Source organism: Aotus nancymaae, unplaced genomic scaffold, assembly GCF_030222135.1.
Source record: "Aotus nancymaae isolate 86718 unplaced genomic scaffold, 86718_ANA_hifiasm-v0.15.2.pri h1tg000036l, whole genome shotgun sequence".
Classification (NCBI taxonomy): Eukaryota; Metazoa; Chordata; class Mammalia; order Primates; family Aotidae; genus Aotus; species Aotus nancymaae.
This window is the reverse complement of record NW_026988450.1, coordinates 93,017,835-93,035,497: the sequence shown is the minus strand read 5'-3', so window position 1 is coordinate 93,035,497 and position 17,663 is coordinate 93,017,835. Positions and strand designations below refer to the sequence as shown.

The 17,663-nt window shown below is 57.5% G+C and overlaps 1 protein-coding gene across 3 annotated transcripts in view; it reads left to right on the top strand.

Annotated features, from left to right (window-relative positions):
* Window positions 1–17,663, top strand: part of ARHGAP39 (Rho GTPase activating protein 39) — a 145,064-nt gene that overhangs the window by 125,156 nt on the left and 2,245 nt on the right. For 2 of the 3 annotated variants that reach the window (XM_064384729.1, XM_012473364.3), the window contains 4 exons: window positions 1,980–3,342; window positions 4,698–5,259; window positions 13,328–13,420; window positions 17,215–17,288. In XM_064384729.1, coding sequence (XP_064240799.1) covers window positions 1,980–3,342; window positions 4,698–5,259; window positions 13,328–13,420; window positions 17,215–17,288 — 2,092 coding nt within the window. The remainder of the gene's footprint in view (window positions 1–1,979; window positions 3,343–4,697; window positions 5,260–13,327; window positions 13,421–17,214; window positions 17,289–17,663) is intronic. The other variant, XM_064384730.1, reaches the window with a different exon arrangement.

Here is a 17,663-nt window from a genome sequence, read left to right as displayed (position 1 = left end):
TGTGGCCTTGTCCAGAAGGACCCCACCTCAATCAGAGGGACGCAACTGGCTTATAAAATGTGTGGGGTTTCTACTTTTGTAGTTGTTTGTTTAGAGATGAGGTCTCACTGTGTTGCCCAGGCTAGTCTCAAACTCCTGGCTTCAAGTGATCCTCCTGCCACAGCCTGCCCAAGTGCTGGGATTACAGATGTGAGCCAACATGCCTGGCCAAATTCCTGGGGTTCTTTTTATTTTTATTTATTTAGTTTTTTTAGGCAGGGTCTCAGTCTGTCACCCAGGCTGGAGAGCAGTGGTGCGATCATGGCTCACTGCAGCTTTGACCTCCCTAAGCTTAAGCAATCCTCTTACCCCAGCTTCCTGAGTAGCTGGGACTACAGGAGCACACCACCATGTTCAGCTAATTGGTTTTTGTTTGTTTTTGTAGAGATGAGGTCTTGCTATGTTGCCCAGGTTGGTCTTGAACCCCTGGGCTCAAGTGATCCTCCTGCCTCAGCCTCCCAAAGTCCTTTGGATTACAGGTGTGAGCCACCAGGCCCGGCCATTCCCTATTTTTAAGCTACCTCATTTGTAGTATTTTGTTGTAGCAGCCTGAATAGACTAAGACAGTGCATTTAAGAGCAGATTAAACACAGCTGAAGAGAAAAGTAGTAAACTGGAAGGTAGTTCAGAAGAAGATACTCTGAAGTATGGAGTTGCCAAGCGATGGGAACTGTGGAACACAGCGTCAGAACCAGTGGGGCCAGACGCAGTGGCTCACACCTGTAATTCTGCCACTTTGGGAGGCCGAGGCGGGCAGATCACCTGAGATCAGGAGTTCAAGACCAGCCTGGCCAACATGGTGAAACCCCCTCTCTACTAAAAATACAAAAATTAGCCAGGCGTGGTGGTGCACCCTGGAATCCCAGCTACTTAGGAGGCTGAGGCAGGAGAATCGCTTGAACCTGGGAGGCGGAGGTTGCAGTGAGGTGAGATCACGCCATTGTACTTCAGCCTGGGTGACAAAGCAAGACTTTGTCTCGAAAAAACAAAACAAAACCACGTGATGTGCAGTGAGAAAGACTGCAGTTGGATTCCCAGAAGAGAGGAGAGGGGACAGGGTAACAGTGACATTTGGAAATTGTAGATGATGTCAGGCTGCAGATGTAGGAAGTGCTGTGCATCCCAAATAGAGGACCACACCCAAGGGGTCTCCGGGAGACTGAAGGTGGCAGAGGAGCCCCTCATCTCTCCCTGGGCCGCCGGGGCAGAGCATGTGTGGGCATCACGTCCACATACCCGCCCTGTGTTGCAGCCCAGGGTAGGGTCTCCCGTGTTGCAGATAAGCGAGTGGGGCTCGTGCACTGGGTTGAGGGGACTGGTGAGGACACAGACAGCATGACTCCAAGGCCTGTGGTGCCCTTGGCCAGGTGCGGGTGTTAGTGGGACACCTGCAGATGTTGGAGTGAGCGTGGTGACTGGGGCAGGGTCAGGGAGGACAGTTAGTCTTTTTGGAGCTCACAGGAGCCCCCGGTTGGAAAATGGGGCCCTGGGACGCTGGTATTGTACCCTGCTCCTGGTGGGCTCACCTGGACCCGCTGAGACTGGTCCAGTGCCACCACTCAGCAGGAACACAGGGCCCAGGCCTGCCCTGCGGCTCAGGCAGCTCAGGAGGCATCTGCCCAGCATCCACAGTAAGAGGGCCCTGGCAGGGCTGCCCTGGGTTCTAGTTTCAGAAGCAGCTCTGTGCCTGGTCAGGGGCTGGGATGAGAGCAGACAGATGCCTGGTCGTGGGCGGCAGCTCCAGGCAGGAGAGCCCCAGAGGGAGGGCTAAGGGGCTGGGGCCGGGCAGGTGTGAGGGGCTCCAGGGCACAGGGCCCCAGCGTGGAAGGTGTACCGCAGAGGGTTCGTGGGAGCCGCCACCTGCAGCCCCCGAAAGGGTGGGGCGTGCCCAGAAGCAGCAGGCATGTAGTCAGTCACCTGTGCGCGTCCACCCCCTGCAGGACCTCCTCGCTGCGGTGGAACTCAGGCGCCAAAGAGCGCATGCTTATCAAGGTCGCTGACCGCGAGCCCAGCTTTCTCGCCGCCCAGGGCAATGGCTACACCCCGGACGGCCCATCCGGGGTCCGCTCCCGCAGACCCTCTGGCAGCCAGCACTCGCCCAGCCTGCAGACCTTCGCCCCGGAGGCTGACGGCACCATCTTCTTCCCAGAGCGGAGGCCGTCACCCTTCCTGAAGAGGGCCGAGCTCCCCGGGAGCAGCTCCCCGCTGCTGGCCCAGCCGCGAAAGCCTTCTGGGGATTCGCAGCCCTCCTCCCCGCGCTACGGCTACGAGCCCCCGCTCTACGAGGAGCCCCCAGTAGAGTACCAGGCCCCCATCTATGATGAGCCCCCCATGGACGTGCAGTTCGAGGCAGGCGGGGGCTACCAGGTCGGCTCTCCCCAGCGGTCGCCGGGCCGCAAGCCCCGGCCGTTCCTTCAGCCCAACAAGCAGGGGCCCCCGTCGCCCTGCCAGCAGCTGGTGCTCACCAAGCAGAAGTGCCCCGAGCGCTTCCTGAGCCTGGAGTACAGCCCCGCGGGCAAGGAGTACGTGCGGCAGCTGGTCTACGTGGAGCAGGCGGGCTCCAGCCCCAAGCTGCGCGCCGGCCCTCGGCACAAGTACGCGCCCAACCCCGGCGGCGGCTCCTACTCGCTGCAGCCCAGCCCCTGCCTGCTGAGGGACCAGCGCCTGGGCGTCAAGTCCGGAGACTACAGCACGATGGAGGGGCCCGAGCTGCGGCACGGCCAGCCGCCCACGCCGCTGCCACAGGCCCAGGAGGACGCCATGTCCTGGTCCAGCCAGCAGGACACTCTGTCCTCCACAGGCTGCTCCCCGGGCACGCGCAAGCGAAAGAGCAGAAAGCCCTCCCTGTGCCAGGCCCCCGGCGCCGCCCCCACCGAGGGCCCCGGGGACTTGCTTGGCGAGCAGCCGCTGGCCGAGGAACAGCCCCCGTGCGGGACCAGCCTCGCCCCGGTGAAGCGAGCGGACGGTGAGGCCGATGGGGCGCGGGGCGCGGCCGAGCCCTTCCTGGCGCAGGCTCGGCTGGCTTGGGAGGCGCAGCAGGCCCACTTCCACATGAAGCAGAGGAGCAGCTGGGACTCCCAGCAGGACGGCTCTGGCTACGAGAGCGACGGCGCCCTGCCACTGCCCATGCCCGGGCCGGTGGTGCGCGCTTTCAGCGAGGACGAGGCGCTGGCCCAGCAGGAGAACAAGCACTGGAGAAGGGGCACCTTCGAGAAACTTGGCTTCCCCCAGATCCTGCTGGAGAAGAGCGTCTCTGTGCAGACCAACCTGGCCTCACCGGAGCCCTACCTCCACCCCTCACAGGTGAGGGCCTGGCGGGTGGGCTAAGCTGGAGAGCCTGCGGCCAGCCTGGGGTCCGGGTGGGCCCCATGGGCTGGGCAGAGGAGACCTGGTGTTGCGGGCGTGCACGCAGAGCTCTGAAGCCCCGTGTCTCGGCCTGGGCACTCCAGCAGGCTGTCAGGGTGCAGCCGGGAGTCCAGAAGGAGTCCCCTGTGGGGTGTGGGCTTCTGGGGGTGCCCTGGCAGTGCCTTCGTCATTCTCGGGGCACCTGGGAGCAGGAGGCCACGCCCTGACTCAAGCCATAGAACAGAGGAGGCCTCAACAGACTGGGAGGGTCGTGGCCACCAGTGCTGTGGCCTGGGCTCCTGAGGAGCGGACAGACAGGGTGTCAGGGGCTCCCTGGTGGTTCTTAAAGCCAGTCCCCAAGACTCCCTCTGGTAGGAAGAGCTGCTGAGAGGACGGACGCCCCAGGAATTCTGGGATGTTGCACACAGCCCAAGGCCTCTGACGGTTCCCCACCGGGTGGCTGGAGCTGGTGGAGGCTGAATCCCACGGAGGCCACGGGCACTTGGCCTCCCCTCCCAACCCTGGCCTTTCATACTGGTCTGCTGCAGACACAGGAAGCCAAGGCAGAGGGCAGGCCTAGCGTCTGAGGGCCAGGGGCCGGAGGAAGAACCCAGGGAGCTGCCTGCGGTGGGGAGGCCTCAAGAACCTGGGTGGCCTTCGTGACCTTCGTGGCCTTCGTGGCCTCCAGGGTGGAGAGCTCAGGGCAGCTTCCAGTCCATGCCTTTGTCCACTGCTCAAGATGCAGGAGGACAAGAGGACAGGCAGGAAAGAGGGCAGAGAGGCCTGGGGCTCAGAGCAGGGTCCTCTGAGAGCAGCAGCCAGAGAGGGGCCTCCTGGAGGTCGGCCTAGGGTGAAGGCTGGAGTAAGGGCCTGGGGTCCAGGAGTGAGGGATTGGGAACCAGATGGCACCTTCACCTGGTGTGAACTGCAGCCTTCCGTGTCTGAACGAGGACACTGACACTTCCCTGGGGGGCAGCAGAATGAGGTCAGCCCCCCGGGGATGCCAGTGGGTGCTCTCCTTCCTCCCACCTCACCCTCAGCCGGGTCATCTCGGTCACCGAACAGCCGTGCTGCTCCAGCCGCCCTGCCTCACCCCAAGAGTGCAGGGCTCTGGTGCCCTGGCCGCCTCTGTGGACAGGCAGGGCTCCCCTGGGTCTCCCACCTCAGGCAGCCTTGTGGTGAGCAGACGGTGCCTCTCACCTGGCTGGCTCTGGTGGGGTCCCGGCTCACTCTTCTCGGGGCTGTGGCCCAGTGGGCCCATCTGCCTGGCCCTCTCCCTCCCCCAACAGCCCAGCCCCGTTTGTCCTTCTCAGTCTGAGGACCTTGGTGCCTGTGCCCAGTTTGAGAGCAGCCGGCAGAGCCGCAGCGGCATGCCCAGCTCCAGCTGCGTCTTCCCTACCTTCACGCTGCGCAAGCCCTCCTCGGAGACCGACATCGAGAACTGGGCCTCCAAGCACTTCAACAAGCACACGCAGGGCCTCTTCCGGCGGAAGGTGTCCATCGCCAACATGCTGGCCTGGAGCAGCGAGTCCATCAAGAAGCCCATGATCGTGACCAGCGACCGGCACGTGAAGAAGGAGGCCTGTGAGCTCTTCAAGCTGATCCAGATGTACATGGGCGACCGACGGGCCAAGGCCGACCCGCTACACGTGGCCCTGGAGGTCGCCACCAAGGGCTGGAGCGTGCAGGGCCTGCGGGACGAGCTCTACATCCAGCTGTGCCGGCAGACCACGGAGAACTTCCGCCTGGAGAGCCTGGCCCGTGGCTGGGAGCTCATGGCCATCTGCTTGGCCTTTTTCCCCCCTACTCCCAAGTTCCACTCCTACCTGGAAGGCTACATCTACCGGCACATGGACCCAGTCAATGACACCAAAGGTAAGGCGTTGCTCAGGCTCTGCCACCCACTCAGGTAAGGGCAGTGGAGAGGGTGCCTGCTATGCTGGGCAGCACCTGGTGAGTCCCTGGCAGCCCCCAGCACAGGGCTATGGCTCCACACACATCTGAAACACTATACACCCTGGGCCTCCGCTGGATGTGGGCCTCTTTCTGGAGCCCCACCTATGCACTGAGGTGAAGAGCCCTGGGGCCCTGGCAGACATGAAGCATGGGGCCTCGATGGCTGCATCCACTCTGCACCGAACCCACCATGGCCAGTCCCGCTCCCTGGCAAAAGCAGGCACAAAGAGGCTAAGGACAGAGCAGCTGCGATCAGGCCCCTGCATGCCTGCTGAACCTGCCTTCTACCATCCGTGGCCTGGAGGGGTTACTACCCTGGCAAGACCCAGGCTGCCTGTTCTGGGCCTGGGCCTGGCAGAAGGCTCCTGTGAGCAGGCAGGAGTGATGGCGGCAGCTCACACGCAGGTCATACAGCACCTGAGCTGGGGCAACATGGGAGGCCAGAGTGTGCCCAGGGCTCTCCAAGGCGATACTTTAGGTGTCCTGGGCCCAGGCCATGGTGCCATCAGCTGGGCAGCCCTGTGTCTGCAGCAAGCCACCCTCTACCTCACATCGTGGGTATCTGCAGGGCACAGCCACAAAACCGATGTCCAGAAGTGCACACAGATGCACGCACGCATGCACACGAATATCTGGGCACACATGCTCACACATATACAGGCACGTACGAGCATGAACACGTGCATGCACGCACATGAACATGTGCACACATACGTGCACACACAAATGTGCACACGCACATGAACACGTGTGCACACGAACACGGGCACACACGCACGAACAGGCACACGCTCACACATACACGTGCACGAACACATATACACACGCACATGCATGCACATACACACACGTGCACGTACTCCAGGTGAGACATGCCATACTCTGCCCTGTGCCAGTGAGAGCCCACCCCGGTCTGGCCTTTGCCTCTGCAGAGATTGAGCTCCTGATCGGGGCCTTGCTGGGCCTTACCCCATCACACCCAGCCCAGGTGAGGAAATCTAATGCTGCTGTGGGCACACAGAGGCAGGGTGGGGGCCACAGGGCAGTGGGAGGGTCCTGGGGACAGTGTGTTGGGTATAGGCATCACCCGGCCCGTCAACTGTTTGTGGGGAGATTTTGGAAGCCGTGTGGTTTCACCTGACATGGACTTTTCAACACAAGATGACAGCAAAGGCAGAGCTTGGCAGGTGGCCCGGGCTCCTGGTGTGTAGAGGACCAGAGCAGGGAGCCAGGCAGGCTGGGCTGGCCGGTGAACCCCGTCCCTGCTCTTGGGCCCTTCAAGAAGCAGATGGAGTCCTAGGGACTGTGTTCCTATTAGCATCATAGCTCATCTCCTCGGTCTCTTCCAAAGGGGCCTGGAAATGTCGTGCCTGAACTGGAGGCTGTGGAGCTGAGCCTCCGCTGCTTAGCACAGCATGCAGCTGCAGTGGGTACCCGAGAGTAGGGAAGAGAAGGGCCAGGAGACAGACAGCCAGACAAAGGCCTGAGGTTCCTGGGGCCCACCTGGGGCCAGCTGACTAGCCAGTGTGTGGCTGGGGCTTCCTGGGAGTCTGTGCCCCAGGCTGCTGCCCTTCACACACAGGCTGGTGTGCTTTTGCCCTCGTGTCTTGCCCCTGCGGGGTCTCCCAGCCTGCATGGAAAAAGGGAATCGGGGTCCAGCCTGGGCGTCCATGGCTTCAGAGCTCTGCCAAGGAAGGCCTATTGGAGTGACAGTGGCCTGGGACCTGTGTGGTCCTAACTGGCAGGTGGCCCACATCTAGGCTGTGGTACCATGGCCACCCTCACAGCCAGAACGCCATCTCCAGCCCCAAGATCCACTCCTAGGTTCCTCTGTCAGGGTCCGTGATTGGCCTGAGCCCTGAAGAGAGGCCTCTATATACAAGGTGGCCATCCCTGTCCAAATGGGCCTCACACCATCTCCAGCCAGCCTCCTGTCCCTAGGAGGTGCCACTTTTCATATGCAGGTGCTGGCTGCTGCTCAGAAAGAGGCCCGGCCAGGCAGTGTCTCACACCTGTAATCCCAGCACTTTGGATTGAGGCAAGAGGATCCCTTGAACCTGGAGTTTCAGACCAGCCTGGGCAGCAAAGTGAGACCCTGTCTTTTTTTTTTTTTTTTGAGACCGAGTTTCGCTCTCGTTGCCCAGGCTTGAGTGCAATGATGTGATCTAGGCTCACCGCAGCCTTCACCTCCCAGGTTCAAGCAATTCTCCTGCCTCAGCCCCCTGAGTAGCTGGGATTGCAGACATGCACCACCACACCCGACTAATTTTGTATTTTTAGTAGAGACGGGGTTTCTCCATGTTGGTCAGGCTGGTCTCGAACTCCTGACCTCAATTATCCACCCACCTCGGTGTCCCAAAGTGCTGGGATTACAGGCATGAGCCACCACAACCCGGCCGTGAGACCTTGTCTTTATGAAAAATTTTAAAAAGGAAATTAGCCAGGTATGGTGGTGCCTGCTTGTGGTCCCAACTACTTGGGAGTCTGAGACAGGAAGATTGCTTGAGCCCGGGAGGTTAAGGCTGCAGTGAACCACGATGGAGCCACTGCACTCCAGCCTGGGCAACAGAGCAAGACCCCTCCCCCCGCCTTTTTTTTTTTTTGAGATGGAGTCTCGCTCTGTCACCCAGGTTGTAGTGCAGGAATGCAGTGGGCAATCTTGGCTCACTGCACCTCCACCTCCTGGGTTCAAGTGATTCTCCTGCCTCAGCCTCCTGTGTAGCAGGGACCACAGGTGCACACCACCACACCTGGCTAAGTTTTGTATTTTTAGTAGAGGTGGGATTTCACCATGTTGGCCAGGCTGGTCTCAAACTCCTCAGTGATCCTCCTGCCTCAGCCTCCCACAGGCATTAGCCACTATGCCTAGCCAAGACCCTGTCTTTAAAAGCAAGCAAGCAGCAAGAAAGAAACGCAGACCCTATTAGCCCAGAAGGATGTAGCTTATGCTCTGGAGGGCCAGCTCGGCTGTGGCACAGTTCTTAGAGAAAGGAAACGAACCTCAGGCCGGGGCACCCGGCTGGGGACCCTCAGTGAGGGGCAGAGCTGAGCCTGGTGCATCACCCTGAGCACCTTTCCTGCCTCAGCCCCAGGAGCCTTTGATTGACTCGTCTACCAGCATCTGTGTGACCTGCACTGTGTGGCCACCACCCTCAGGGACTGAGGCCCCCCAAGGTGATGTCCCCAGCTTAGCCTTGTGTCACGTGTGGTCACAACTTTCATACGAGCAGAGGGTCTCCTGGCCGGTCCCTGGGACCTCCCTCAACAAGTTCTCAACACAGACATCGAGGCACACTGGCAGTGGGTATGTAGCCTTCAGCTCCCCCACCCTCCCACCTGCTCCACTTCTGTATTTTGGAAGGCTGGAGACCCTTAAAGGTTTAATTCACTGCTCACTTCATGCATTCAGCAAGGCCTCCTGGCTTCCAGCTCAAGATGGCAGATTGAGCGTGTGCATTTGTTTCTCCTCTACCTTGAACTCACTAAAACGACAGTGAAGGAATTTTTTAAAGGAAGGAAAAAACCCACAAAGGAATGTAAAATGGTACAGCCACTATGGAAACTGGTAGGCAGTTCCTCAAATAATTAAAAACAGAATTCCCATGTCATCTAGCAGTTCCACTTCTGGAATTACCCAAAAGAACTGGAAGCAAGGACTCTGCTGGTTACTCATGCGCCCATGTTCACAGCAGCATATGCTTATAACTAGAAGGTGGAAACAGGCCAAGGATCCATCAGCGGCTGAATGGAGAAACAAAATGTATCCAGCCATGAAGTGGAAAATTATTTCCAGCCTTAAAAGGGAAGGAAATTGGCCCGGCGCAGTGGCTCACGCCTGTAATCCCAGCACTTTGGGAGGCCAAGGCGGGCGGATCACAAGGTCAGATGGAGATCATCCTGACCAACATGGTGAAACCCCATCTCTACTAAAATACAAAAAAACTAGCTGGGCATGGTGGTGCACGCCTGTAGTCCCAGCTGCTCAGAAGGCTGAGGCAGGGAATGGCTTGAACCCGGGCAGCAGAGGATGCCGTGAGCTGAGATCGTGCCACTGTACTACAGCCTTGGGGACAGAGCAAGACTCCGTCTCAAAAAGAAAGGAAGAAAATTCTGACATGCATATGGATGAACCTTGAGGACGTCATGCTAAAGAAAAGAAGCCAGTCACAGGACAAAGATGATATGATTCCACTTGTATGAGGTCCGTAGAGTAGCCAGATTCCTGGAGCCAGAAGGCAGGATGGTGGGTGCCAAGGGCTGGTGGGGAGAAGTGGGGATGAGTGTTTAATGGGGACAGAGGTTTACTTTGGGAAGATGAAGAGGTTCTGGAAGTGGACATTGGTGATGGTTGTACAACCGTGTAAATGTACTTAATGCCACAGAACTGTACATTTTAAAATGGTTAAAGTGGTAAATTTTATGTTACATGTATTTTACCACAACTTTAAAAACTCACAAAGAGAAAGAAAATGGGAAAGGAAGGACAGCTGCTTTAGCAGCTGGAGCCTGTGGGCCGAGAACAGTGAGTCCTGGGCAGGTGGCGGGAGAGTGAAGAGCTGAAGCAGACAGCAAACCCTTAGAAGCTCAGAAGTGGGTAGAGCCGGATTCCTCTAGCAGAGGGGGAAGAGGGTGACCCTGAAGCTCAAAACAAAAGGATTGGTTCAAACTCTGCTTAAGAAGCAAAGCAGTCCGGGTGTGGTGGCTCACACCTGTAATCCCAACACTTTTGGAGACTGAGGCGGGTGGATCACTTGAGTCCAAGAGTTCAAGACCAGCCTGGCCAACGTGATGAAACTCTTGTCTCTACTAAAAAAAAAGAAAAATTAGCCAGACATGGTGGCATGCACCTGCATTCCCAGGTACTTGGAAGGCTGAGGCAGGAGAATCACTTGAACCCAGAGGCGGAGGTTGCAGTGAGCCAAGATCATGCCACTGCAATCCAGCCTGGGTGACAAAGCAAGACTTCATTTCAAATAAATAAATAAATAAACTATTTATTTGTTTTTTTTCCAGACAGGGCCTCACTGTATGCACAGGGGAGTGCAACGGTGCCCTGACTGCTTACTGCAGCCTCCACCTCCCGGGCTTACGGGATCCTCCCACCTCAGCCTCCCAAAGTGCTGGAATCACATGTGTAAGCCACCAAGCCTTAGTGTATATTTCTATATACTAGCAACAAACTATTAGAAACTGGTGGTATTTTAAAATGCCATTTGCAATTGCATGTATTTATTTATTTAGAGACAGGGTCTCCAGGGTGGAGTACGATCACATTTATTTTTATTTTATTTATTTTTTCGTACATTTTTAATCACATTTATTTACTTACTTCGAGACTCTGTTGCCCAGGGTGGTGTGCAGCGTGTGACAGCTGACTGTAGCCTCCAGCCCTTGGGCTCGAGCTCCCATCCTCTTGCCTCAACTTCTCTGTGCCTGCCTGCAGTAGCATTTTAAAATGTGACATACCTAGAGATGGATCTGACAAAGGACATGTAAGGCCCCTGCAGTAAAAACTGTAAACGATTCCTGAAATTAAAGCGGGTCTCAGTAGATGAAGAGGTTTGCTCTGCTTATGAATCAGAAGACTCAGTCCTGTTAGGCTGTGAGTTCTACCCAAATCCATCCAGAGATTAATTTGGAATGCAAATTTTACTACGTTTCTTTATTTTAGAAATTGACAGGCTGATTTTAGAATTCATAGGAATTGCAAAGGACCTAGAATAGCCAAAACCCCTTTGAAAAAATTCAAAGTTGGAGGACTTACTCCACCTGATTGTTATAAAGCTAGACTCATCGAGAGAGTGTGGCAGTGGCTTCAAGGTAGACGGGTCAGTGCAACAGAATAGCGAGTTCAGAAGCAGACCCATGTATGCATGCCTCAGCTTTCCACAGTGCTGAGAAGGCCACTTAGCGAAGAAAGGATAGTCATTTCCTTCTTGGGGGCTGGGAAAACTGGATATGCAATTGCAAACAAAAGATGAATTTCAATGCATATTTTGGAGTATACACAAAAAATAACTGCAAATGGATCACTCGTAAACCAAGACATAAAACGTAAAACTATAAAACTTCTAGAACAAAACGGGAGAAAATGCTTGCTTTCCTGAGTGAGGCAAAGATTTTTATATGTAATTCCAAAGTACTATCTATAAAAGAAAAACATTGATAAATTGGACTTCATCAAAATTAAGTCTCCTGCAAAAGACTGTTAAAAGAATGAGAAGATCCACCAGTTACGGACACGCAGGAGGAGGAAGGCTGCGTGACAAGCGGCAGTAGTAGAGTAAAGTTAGAGGCCACGTTTAGCTGATGCGGAGACAGATGGTCACACACAGAAATATCTACAGATGTGCTGTGAACAGGAGCTCATGTGCACACAGGCGTTTCCTCACTGCCTGCAGACAATCATTTCCCAACAGCAGAAACCACATCTCACACTCAGATCCTGCTTTCTAAATACCATTTTCCATTATAAGGATTCAGGGCCAGGCGCGGTGGCTCACGCCTCTAATCCTAGCACTTTGGGAGGCCGAGGTGGGTGGATCACAAGGTCAGGAGATCGAGACCTTCCTGGCCAACATGGTGAAACCACCTCTCTACTAAAATACAAAAAATTAGCTGGGTATGGTGGCATGCGCCTGTAGTCCCAGCTACGCAGGAGGCTGAGGCAGGGGAATCACTTGAACTCAGGAGGCAGAGGTTGCAGTGAGCCGAGATCGCACCGCTGCACTCCAGCTTAGCGACAGAGCACAACTCCATCTCAAACAGAAAAACAAAAGGATTCAGAGTTCAGAGTTCCTTGGAGAAATGGGTGATTCTAGGGCTGGTGCAGGTCGTATACAAGATGTCAGAAGTGAGGAAGTGCCAGAGGTGGGGGTGATGTCTGGGACAGCGGAGCTGGTGGAACGAGCTCCCAGTGGCCAAAGCTGGAGCAAGTTGAGCAACAAGATAAAGACCCATTGGATTATAACCCCTAAGTGGGCCGGGCACAGTGGCTCACACCTGTAAGCCCAGCACTTCGGGAGGCCGAGGCGGGTAGATCATTGAGATCAAGAGTTCAAGACCCACCCGGCCAACAGGGTGAAACCCTGACTCTACCAAAAATACAAAAATTAGTCGGACATGGTGGTGCATGCCTGTAATTCCAACTACTCAGGAGGCTGAGGTGGGAGTTGCTTTAACCCGGAGGGTGGAGGTTGCAGTGAGCCGAGATCGCGCCACTCATTCCAGCCTGAGCGACACACTGAGATCCTATCTCAAAAAAAAAAAATCTGTAAGTCTACACTGATACAAATGAATGATTCAATAGATAGGAATAGACAAATCTGTGCAGAATAATTACAAATAATTGATGTAGATGTCCACCGTCCAGGAGCTGGAGCCTAACTCCACCCCTCAGGTGTGGGCCGGGCACAGTGGCAACTCCCAGAGTGTGGCACAGAGCGGGAAAAGGTGGCGCCTCACACAAGCCTGCCAGCCGCGGCCTCAGCCAGGTCGTCACGGCGCATGGCAGCAGTGCCGAGCTGTGCTGTCCAGAGCAGGAGGCAGGCCCAGGTCAGCCTGAGGGGAGCTCCCCTCTGCTCTCACTGCAGTGCCTGGCTTGGGGCCAGCTGCCTTGGCCCACTTGTTTCTGTTGGTTTTCTCACCAGCCTGCAGGGAGTCCAGGCCTACTGCCGCCCCAGCCTTGCCACCAGCCAGAGGGCAGGAGCTGCCCGCTCCCCTCCCACCTGGGTGCCTTCCCTGCACCTCCGCTTGCCCCAGCATGGGCACAGCAGCTTCCTGGCCCACACAATGCTCAGAAGGGCCCCTGTCACCTCTCTCACTCACACACACAGCCACGTCCCCCCAGACATGCCCCGCCCCCAGCTGCACAGGGTCAGCCCCCAACAGGCCCAGGGGCCTCCTCAGCAGCCAAGTGCGGGAGCTGAGTGGGCATTGGCTCCTGGCATTGTGTTCTGCGGTCCTCATGGTTCTCTTTGCTCCCCAGTGACACAGCACATAAAAGAGCTTCTGGAAAGAAACACTAAGAAGAAGTCCAAATTGAGAAAGAAACCCAAGCCTTATGTTGAAGAGCCGGATGGTAGGGCCTCTCCCCGCAGCCCCTGGGTGCTGCGTCTGCACAGCTCTGCTCTCCAGCCTTGGCCGCCTGGCCTTCTCTTCTCTAACCACTTCTGGGCAGGGGCATGGGGCCACTAACCTCAGGCCTGCGGCCTCCTGAGCAAGGTGGAGGGCCCAGGTGACCGACTGGACCCCTAGGTGCCAAGCCTGTCCGCACCTGTCTGGGTGGTGCCCGGAGCCATTTCCAGCTTGCTTACTGGGTTCTTGATGGGGGGGGAGGCGTGAGGACTTGCCAGCTGAGGGCTACTGGAGGCGCCCCCAGGTGAGTGTTTGGCCCTGACCCTGAGAGTGAAATTTGCAGGTGGAGGGGTGTGTGGTGCCCTGCAGACAAGCACCCCTCAGCCCTGTCTTTCAGCCCACGGCTGGCCCTGAGCCACAAGAGCCAAGCCTGGCATTCGGAATCAGCAAGGAGTTGTCCTCCCTTTGATGGTGTGCCCCCAGCACAGCCCCCAGAAGCCAAAGGAGGGCTTTCCCATGCACTCTCTCACCCAGCTCTCACCTCTCCACCCTCCCCCCAAGTCCCTGGCTCAGGAAAGCCTTGTGAACCCAGGGCTGTGCCCTCCCTTTTGAGAGGTGTGCCTTTTTTTTTTTTTTTGAGACCAAATCTTGCTCTGTAGCCCAGGCTGGAGTGCAGTGGTGCCATCTTGGCTCATTGCAACCTCTGCCTCCCAGTTCAAGCAGTTCTGCCTCAGCCTTCCAAGTAGCTGTGATTACAGGTGTGCACCACCATGCCCAGCTAACTTTTGTATTTTTAGTAGAGACGGGGTTTCACCATATTGGCCAGGCTGGTTTTGAACTCCTGTCCTCGTGATCTGCCCCGCTCGGCCTCTCAGAGTGCTGGGATTACAGGCGTGAGCCACCGCACCCAGCTGAGATGTGCTATCAAATCAGCTACACAAACACACACACCTGCACACACATACACACCTGCACACGCGCGCACACCTGCATGCACACACACACCTGCACACACACGCACCTGCACACAAAGGCTTCTGGAACCATCCTGCCCACTCCTGCAGTGGTTTGGTCCTGCCACACTGTGCCTCACCCACTCATCTGTCCGGAGCTCTGCCACTCACCTCTCTGCTCCACTGCACTTCCTTTGAGACCGCTTGGCTTAGGCACCCCTTCCTCCAGGATGTCATCTCAGACTTTACGCTGCCCATGCAGGCCCAGAACAAAGCTAGTGAGCTTTCTGTGGATGAGGTTTGCTTAGGGCAAACTTCAGGGCCAGCAGGAGGCTATAGGGGCATGAAGGGCCCTCATGGGGAATGCCGGGATGGCATCTGCCGGGATGGGGACTTGTCCTCATCCTGGTGCCTCCAAGGCTGCCACCAGCAGGTCTGTGCCAGGGGCCCCTGATCCAATCTGAGGTCAACAGCCTGGCCTCACCCAGGACCATGGGAGAAGAGGGCCAGCTGCAATCTAGGGGTGGGATTCCTGGCCACAGAGGTCATCAGACCACTCCATCTTGGGCAATGTAGAAGGAACTCTGCGCTCCTGCCTGAGCTGGCGTCCGGTGGCCTGAGAGCGGACCCACACCACTGGCCGTAAGAGTCTCCTGGCTGCAGCCAGGCGGATCGGGGAGCAGACTATCCTGTGCCTGGAGCAGGGCCCAGTGGGACACTGCAGCCCAAGGATGTCAGGTGGGGAGGCCCTGGCCACACCCGGCGGCCTGGGAGGCCTGTGACCTGGTCTTGTAGCTCTGGGGTCCCCGGGGCAGGCCTGGCCCCCTAGCAGAGCATCACGCACCATAGGAGAGCTGCTGCTGTTGGCCCCTCTGTCAGCGGCCATCACACCTGGGCTTGCCTGCAGCCAGAGCGGGATGGAGATGATCAGGGCAGTGGGCTCAGAGCAGAGCACCCCACACAGGTGAGGGTCTTCCTGGGCTGGATGGGCACTGCCCACTCTTCCACCACAGGTCAACAGACATGTTGGTGCCTGGCCGTGTGCCTGATGGTGGCGTGAGCAGGAGTCATCCCAGCATCCTAGACCTTGAGGCACAGGCGGCCTGACCCCCAGAGTGAAGTTTGCAGGTTGAGGAGTAGGGCCTCAGTCCTGGCCTACCCACCACGGTCATGACACCAGCAGCTGCTGGCTGAGCACTGCATGAGACAGGCGTTGTCATGGTCCCATTCTACAGAGGAGTAAACTGAAGCACAGAGATACTGCATCTCGCCCTCCATCACCAGCTGAGAGATGGTGGCCCCAGGGTATCCCAGGCAGAGTGCTGGAGGGTGTACTAGTCCCAAGTAGGCTCAGGCCCGGGTATTTGTCCCACCAGGGGGCTGGGGACAGCAAGCAGGAGGCCTGGCCCTGCCATCTGCTCCAAACCCCCGCTGCCTAGTGGCTGCATGTCCCAGCTGCTGAGCTGAGGCCCTGGGTTTCTGCCGCCTTCCTGCAAAGCTTGCTCCCTCCTGCCTCCTTGGGGCTCTGAAGCCTGGGTCCAGTGTGTGTGGGCACCATCCATTCTAGAAAAACAAGGGTACCTCACAGCCTGCCCAAAAGTCCGACGGGGCCCTTGGCAGAAGGTTCCATGCTGGAGGCTGGGGCCGGATCCTCTGCGAGGACCCTGTTGTCCCAAGGACCGTGGCAGATTTTCTAGGACCTAAACATCTATGAAAACAAATTCTTCCTTCTGGTTACTCTAAGAAAGAATCTCCTTAGCAATTACATGTCAACCGTTTTGTGATAATTGGAGATGAAAAGGCATTCATGGACTCAAGACACGTCTGTGTTTTTGAACCTGGGTTCAAGGACCCTGTGTCCTCAGCTGTCCACCAGAAACTGCTCCGTCAAGTAAGACAAAGGCGTTCCAATCGGGGGTCAGGATCCAGAGGCCCCCTTACCCTGGCAGGTGGTAGGCGCTGGGGCAGTTCCCATGTCCAGAAGCACAGGGTCCTGTCCGAGGTCCATGGCTCCCCTGGCCCAGGACGGCTTCTCCTGGTGTGTTCTCATCTGCTGCTTCCCGACCTGGAGCGGGAAGGTGCTACGCCTTCCAGACCCAGCCTGGGAATCCTCTCCACTCCACACCGTCCCCTGGGCCCTGCGTCTGGAGACTCTCCAGGCTGAGGTCCCGGAGTCCCTGCCCAGGTGCTGACTCAGGCACACTGCCCCTCCCCTCAAGGACCATCAGCGGTGTCCCTGCTGTCAGGGCTGAGTTTTAGAAAGCCCCTCCTTTGAGAAAGGAGACAGCCCTCATTGCCGCCTCAGTCCTTGAGAAGAGCCCAGATGTGATGTTTCAGACCCAGGGCTGCAGCAGAGCTGGGCTTGCTGTTCAAATAGCCAAGTGCCTGTCTCCCCCAGCACTGGCCCCAGGTGCAGGGTAGGTGGAAATGACTCCTCCAGGGGCTCTTGCCCCAAAGCCAGGGAGGGGCCTGAAGCAGAGAATAGCCAAATACTTGGACAGCCTCCTGGGTCAGGCCCGGGGAGAGAGGAGTGGGTCTAGAGGCCCTCAGACCTAGATCCTGCCCTTCCTGTTCCTGCGTGGCCATGGGAGGGGTGGGTGGGCTGCCAGAGCGGTTCCTCCCCAGACTGTCCCTCTGGAGGTGGGGAAGCGCCCCTTGGGACTCTGCTCTAAAGGACACTGCCTGGGAGAGCATGAGGACTTGCTGCACTGGGCAGGGGGTGGCCGGGCCCAGCCCAGCCCAGCCCCGCCCCCAGGGCCCTTGAAGGAGCTGCATCTATTCACCCTTCTCCTGGCCCCATGCTCACACATCCACACCAGGCTGATCGCGCCCCGTTCCTTTCCAGGGGTGGCGATAAGCACATATGCCAAGTACTGTTACCACAAGCTGCAGAAGGCGGCCCTAACCGGGGCCAAGAAGGTAGGAGCGCGCCTGGGAGACCGGGGAGGGCAGCTGTGGACACGGGGACCCTTGGTGAACAGCCTGGGGGCCTAGCCTGCAGTGGTGTGGGGCAGCAGTCCAGAGGGTGCCACACAGAGCCCACCTAGGCAGGTGGCGGGATGTGCCAGGCAGACCCTGTGCTTTCCTGGGCTGCACCCTCCCCCGGGGGCTCTTCCCCAGGCCCAGACCCCCAGCTTTGGAACAGGGCAGACAAAGGGCTTCAGTCACATGGCATCCTGTCCTCCCAAGCCAGGTACAGCGCCTATACCCGGGAAGTCCCTCAGGCACCCCTGGACGTGTCCAAGATCCTGGCCCCTTCCCCACATCCTCTTCCCTGATGCGCTGCTCCCATCA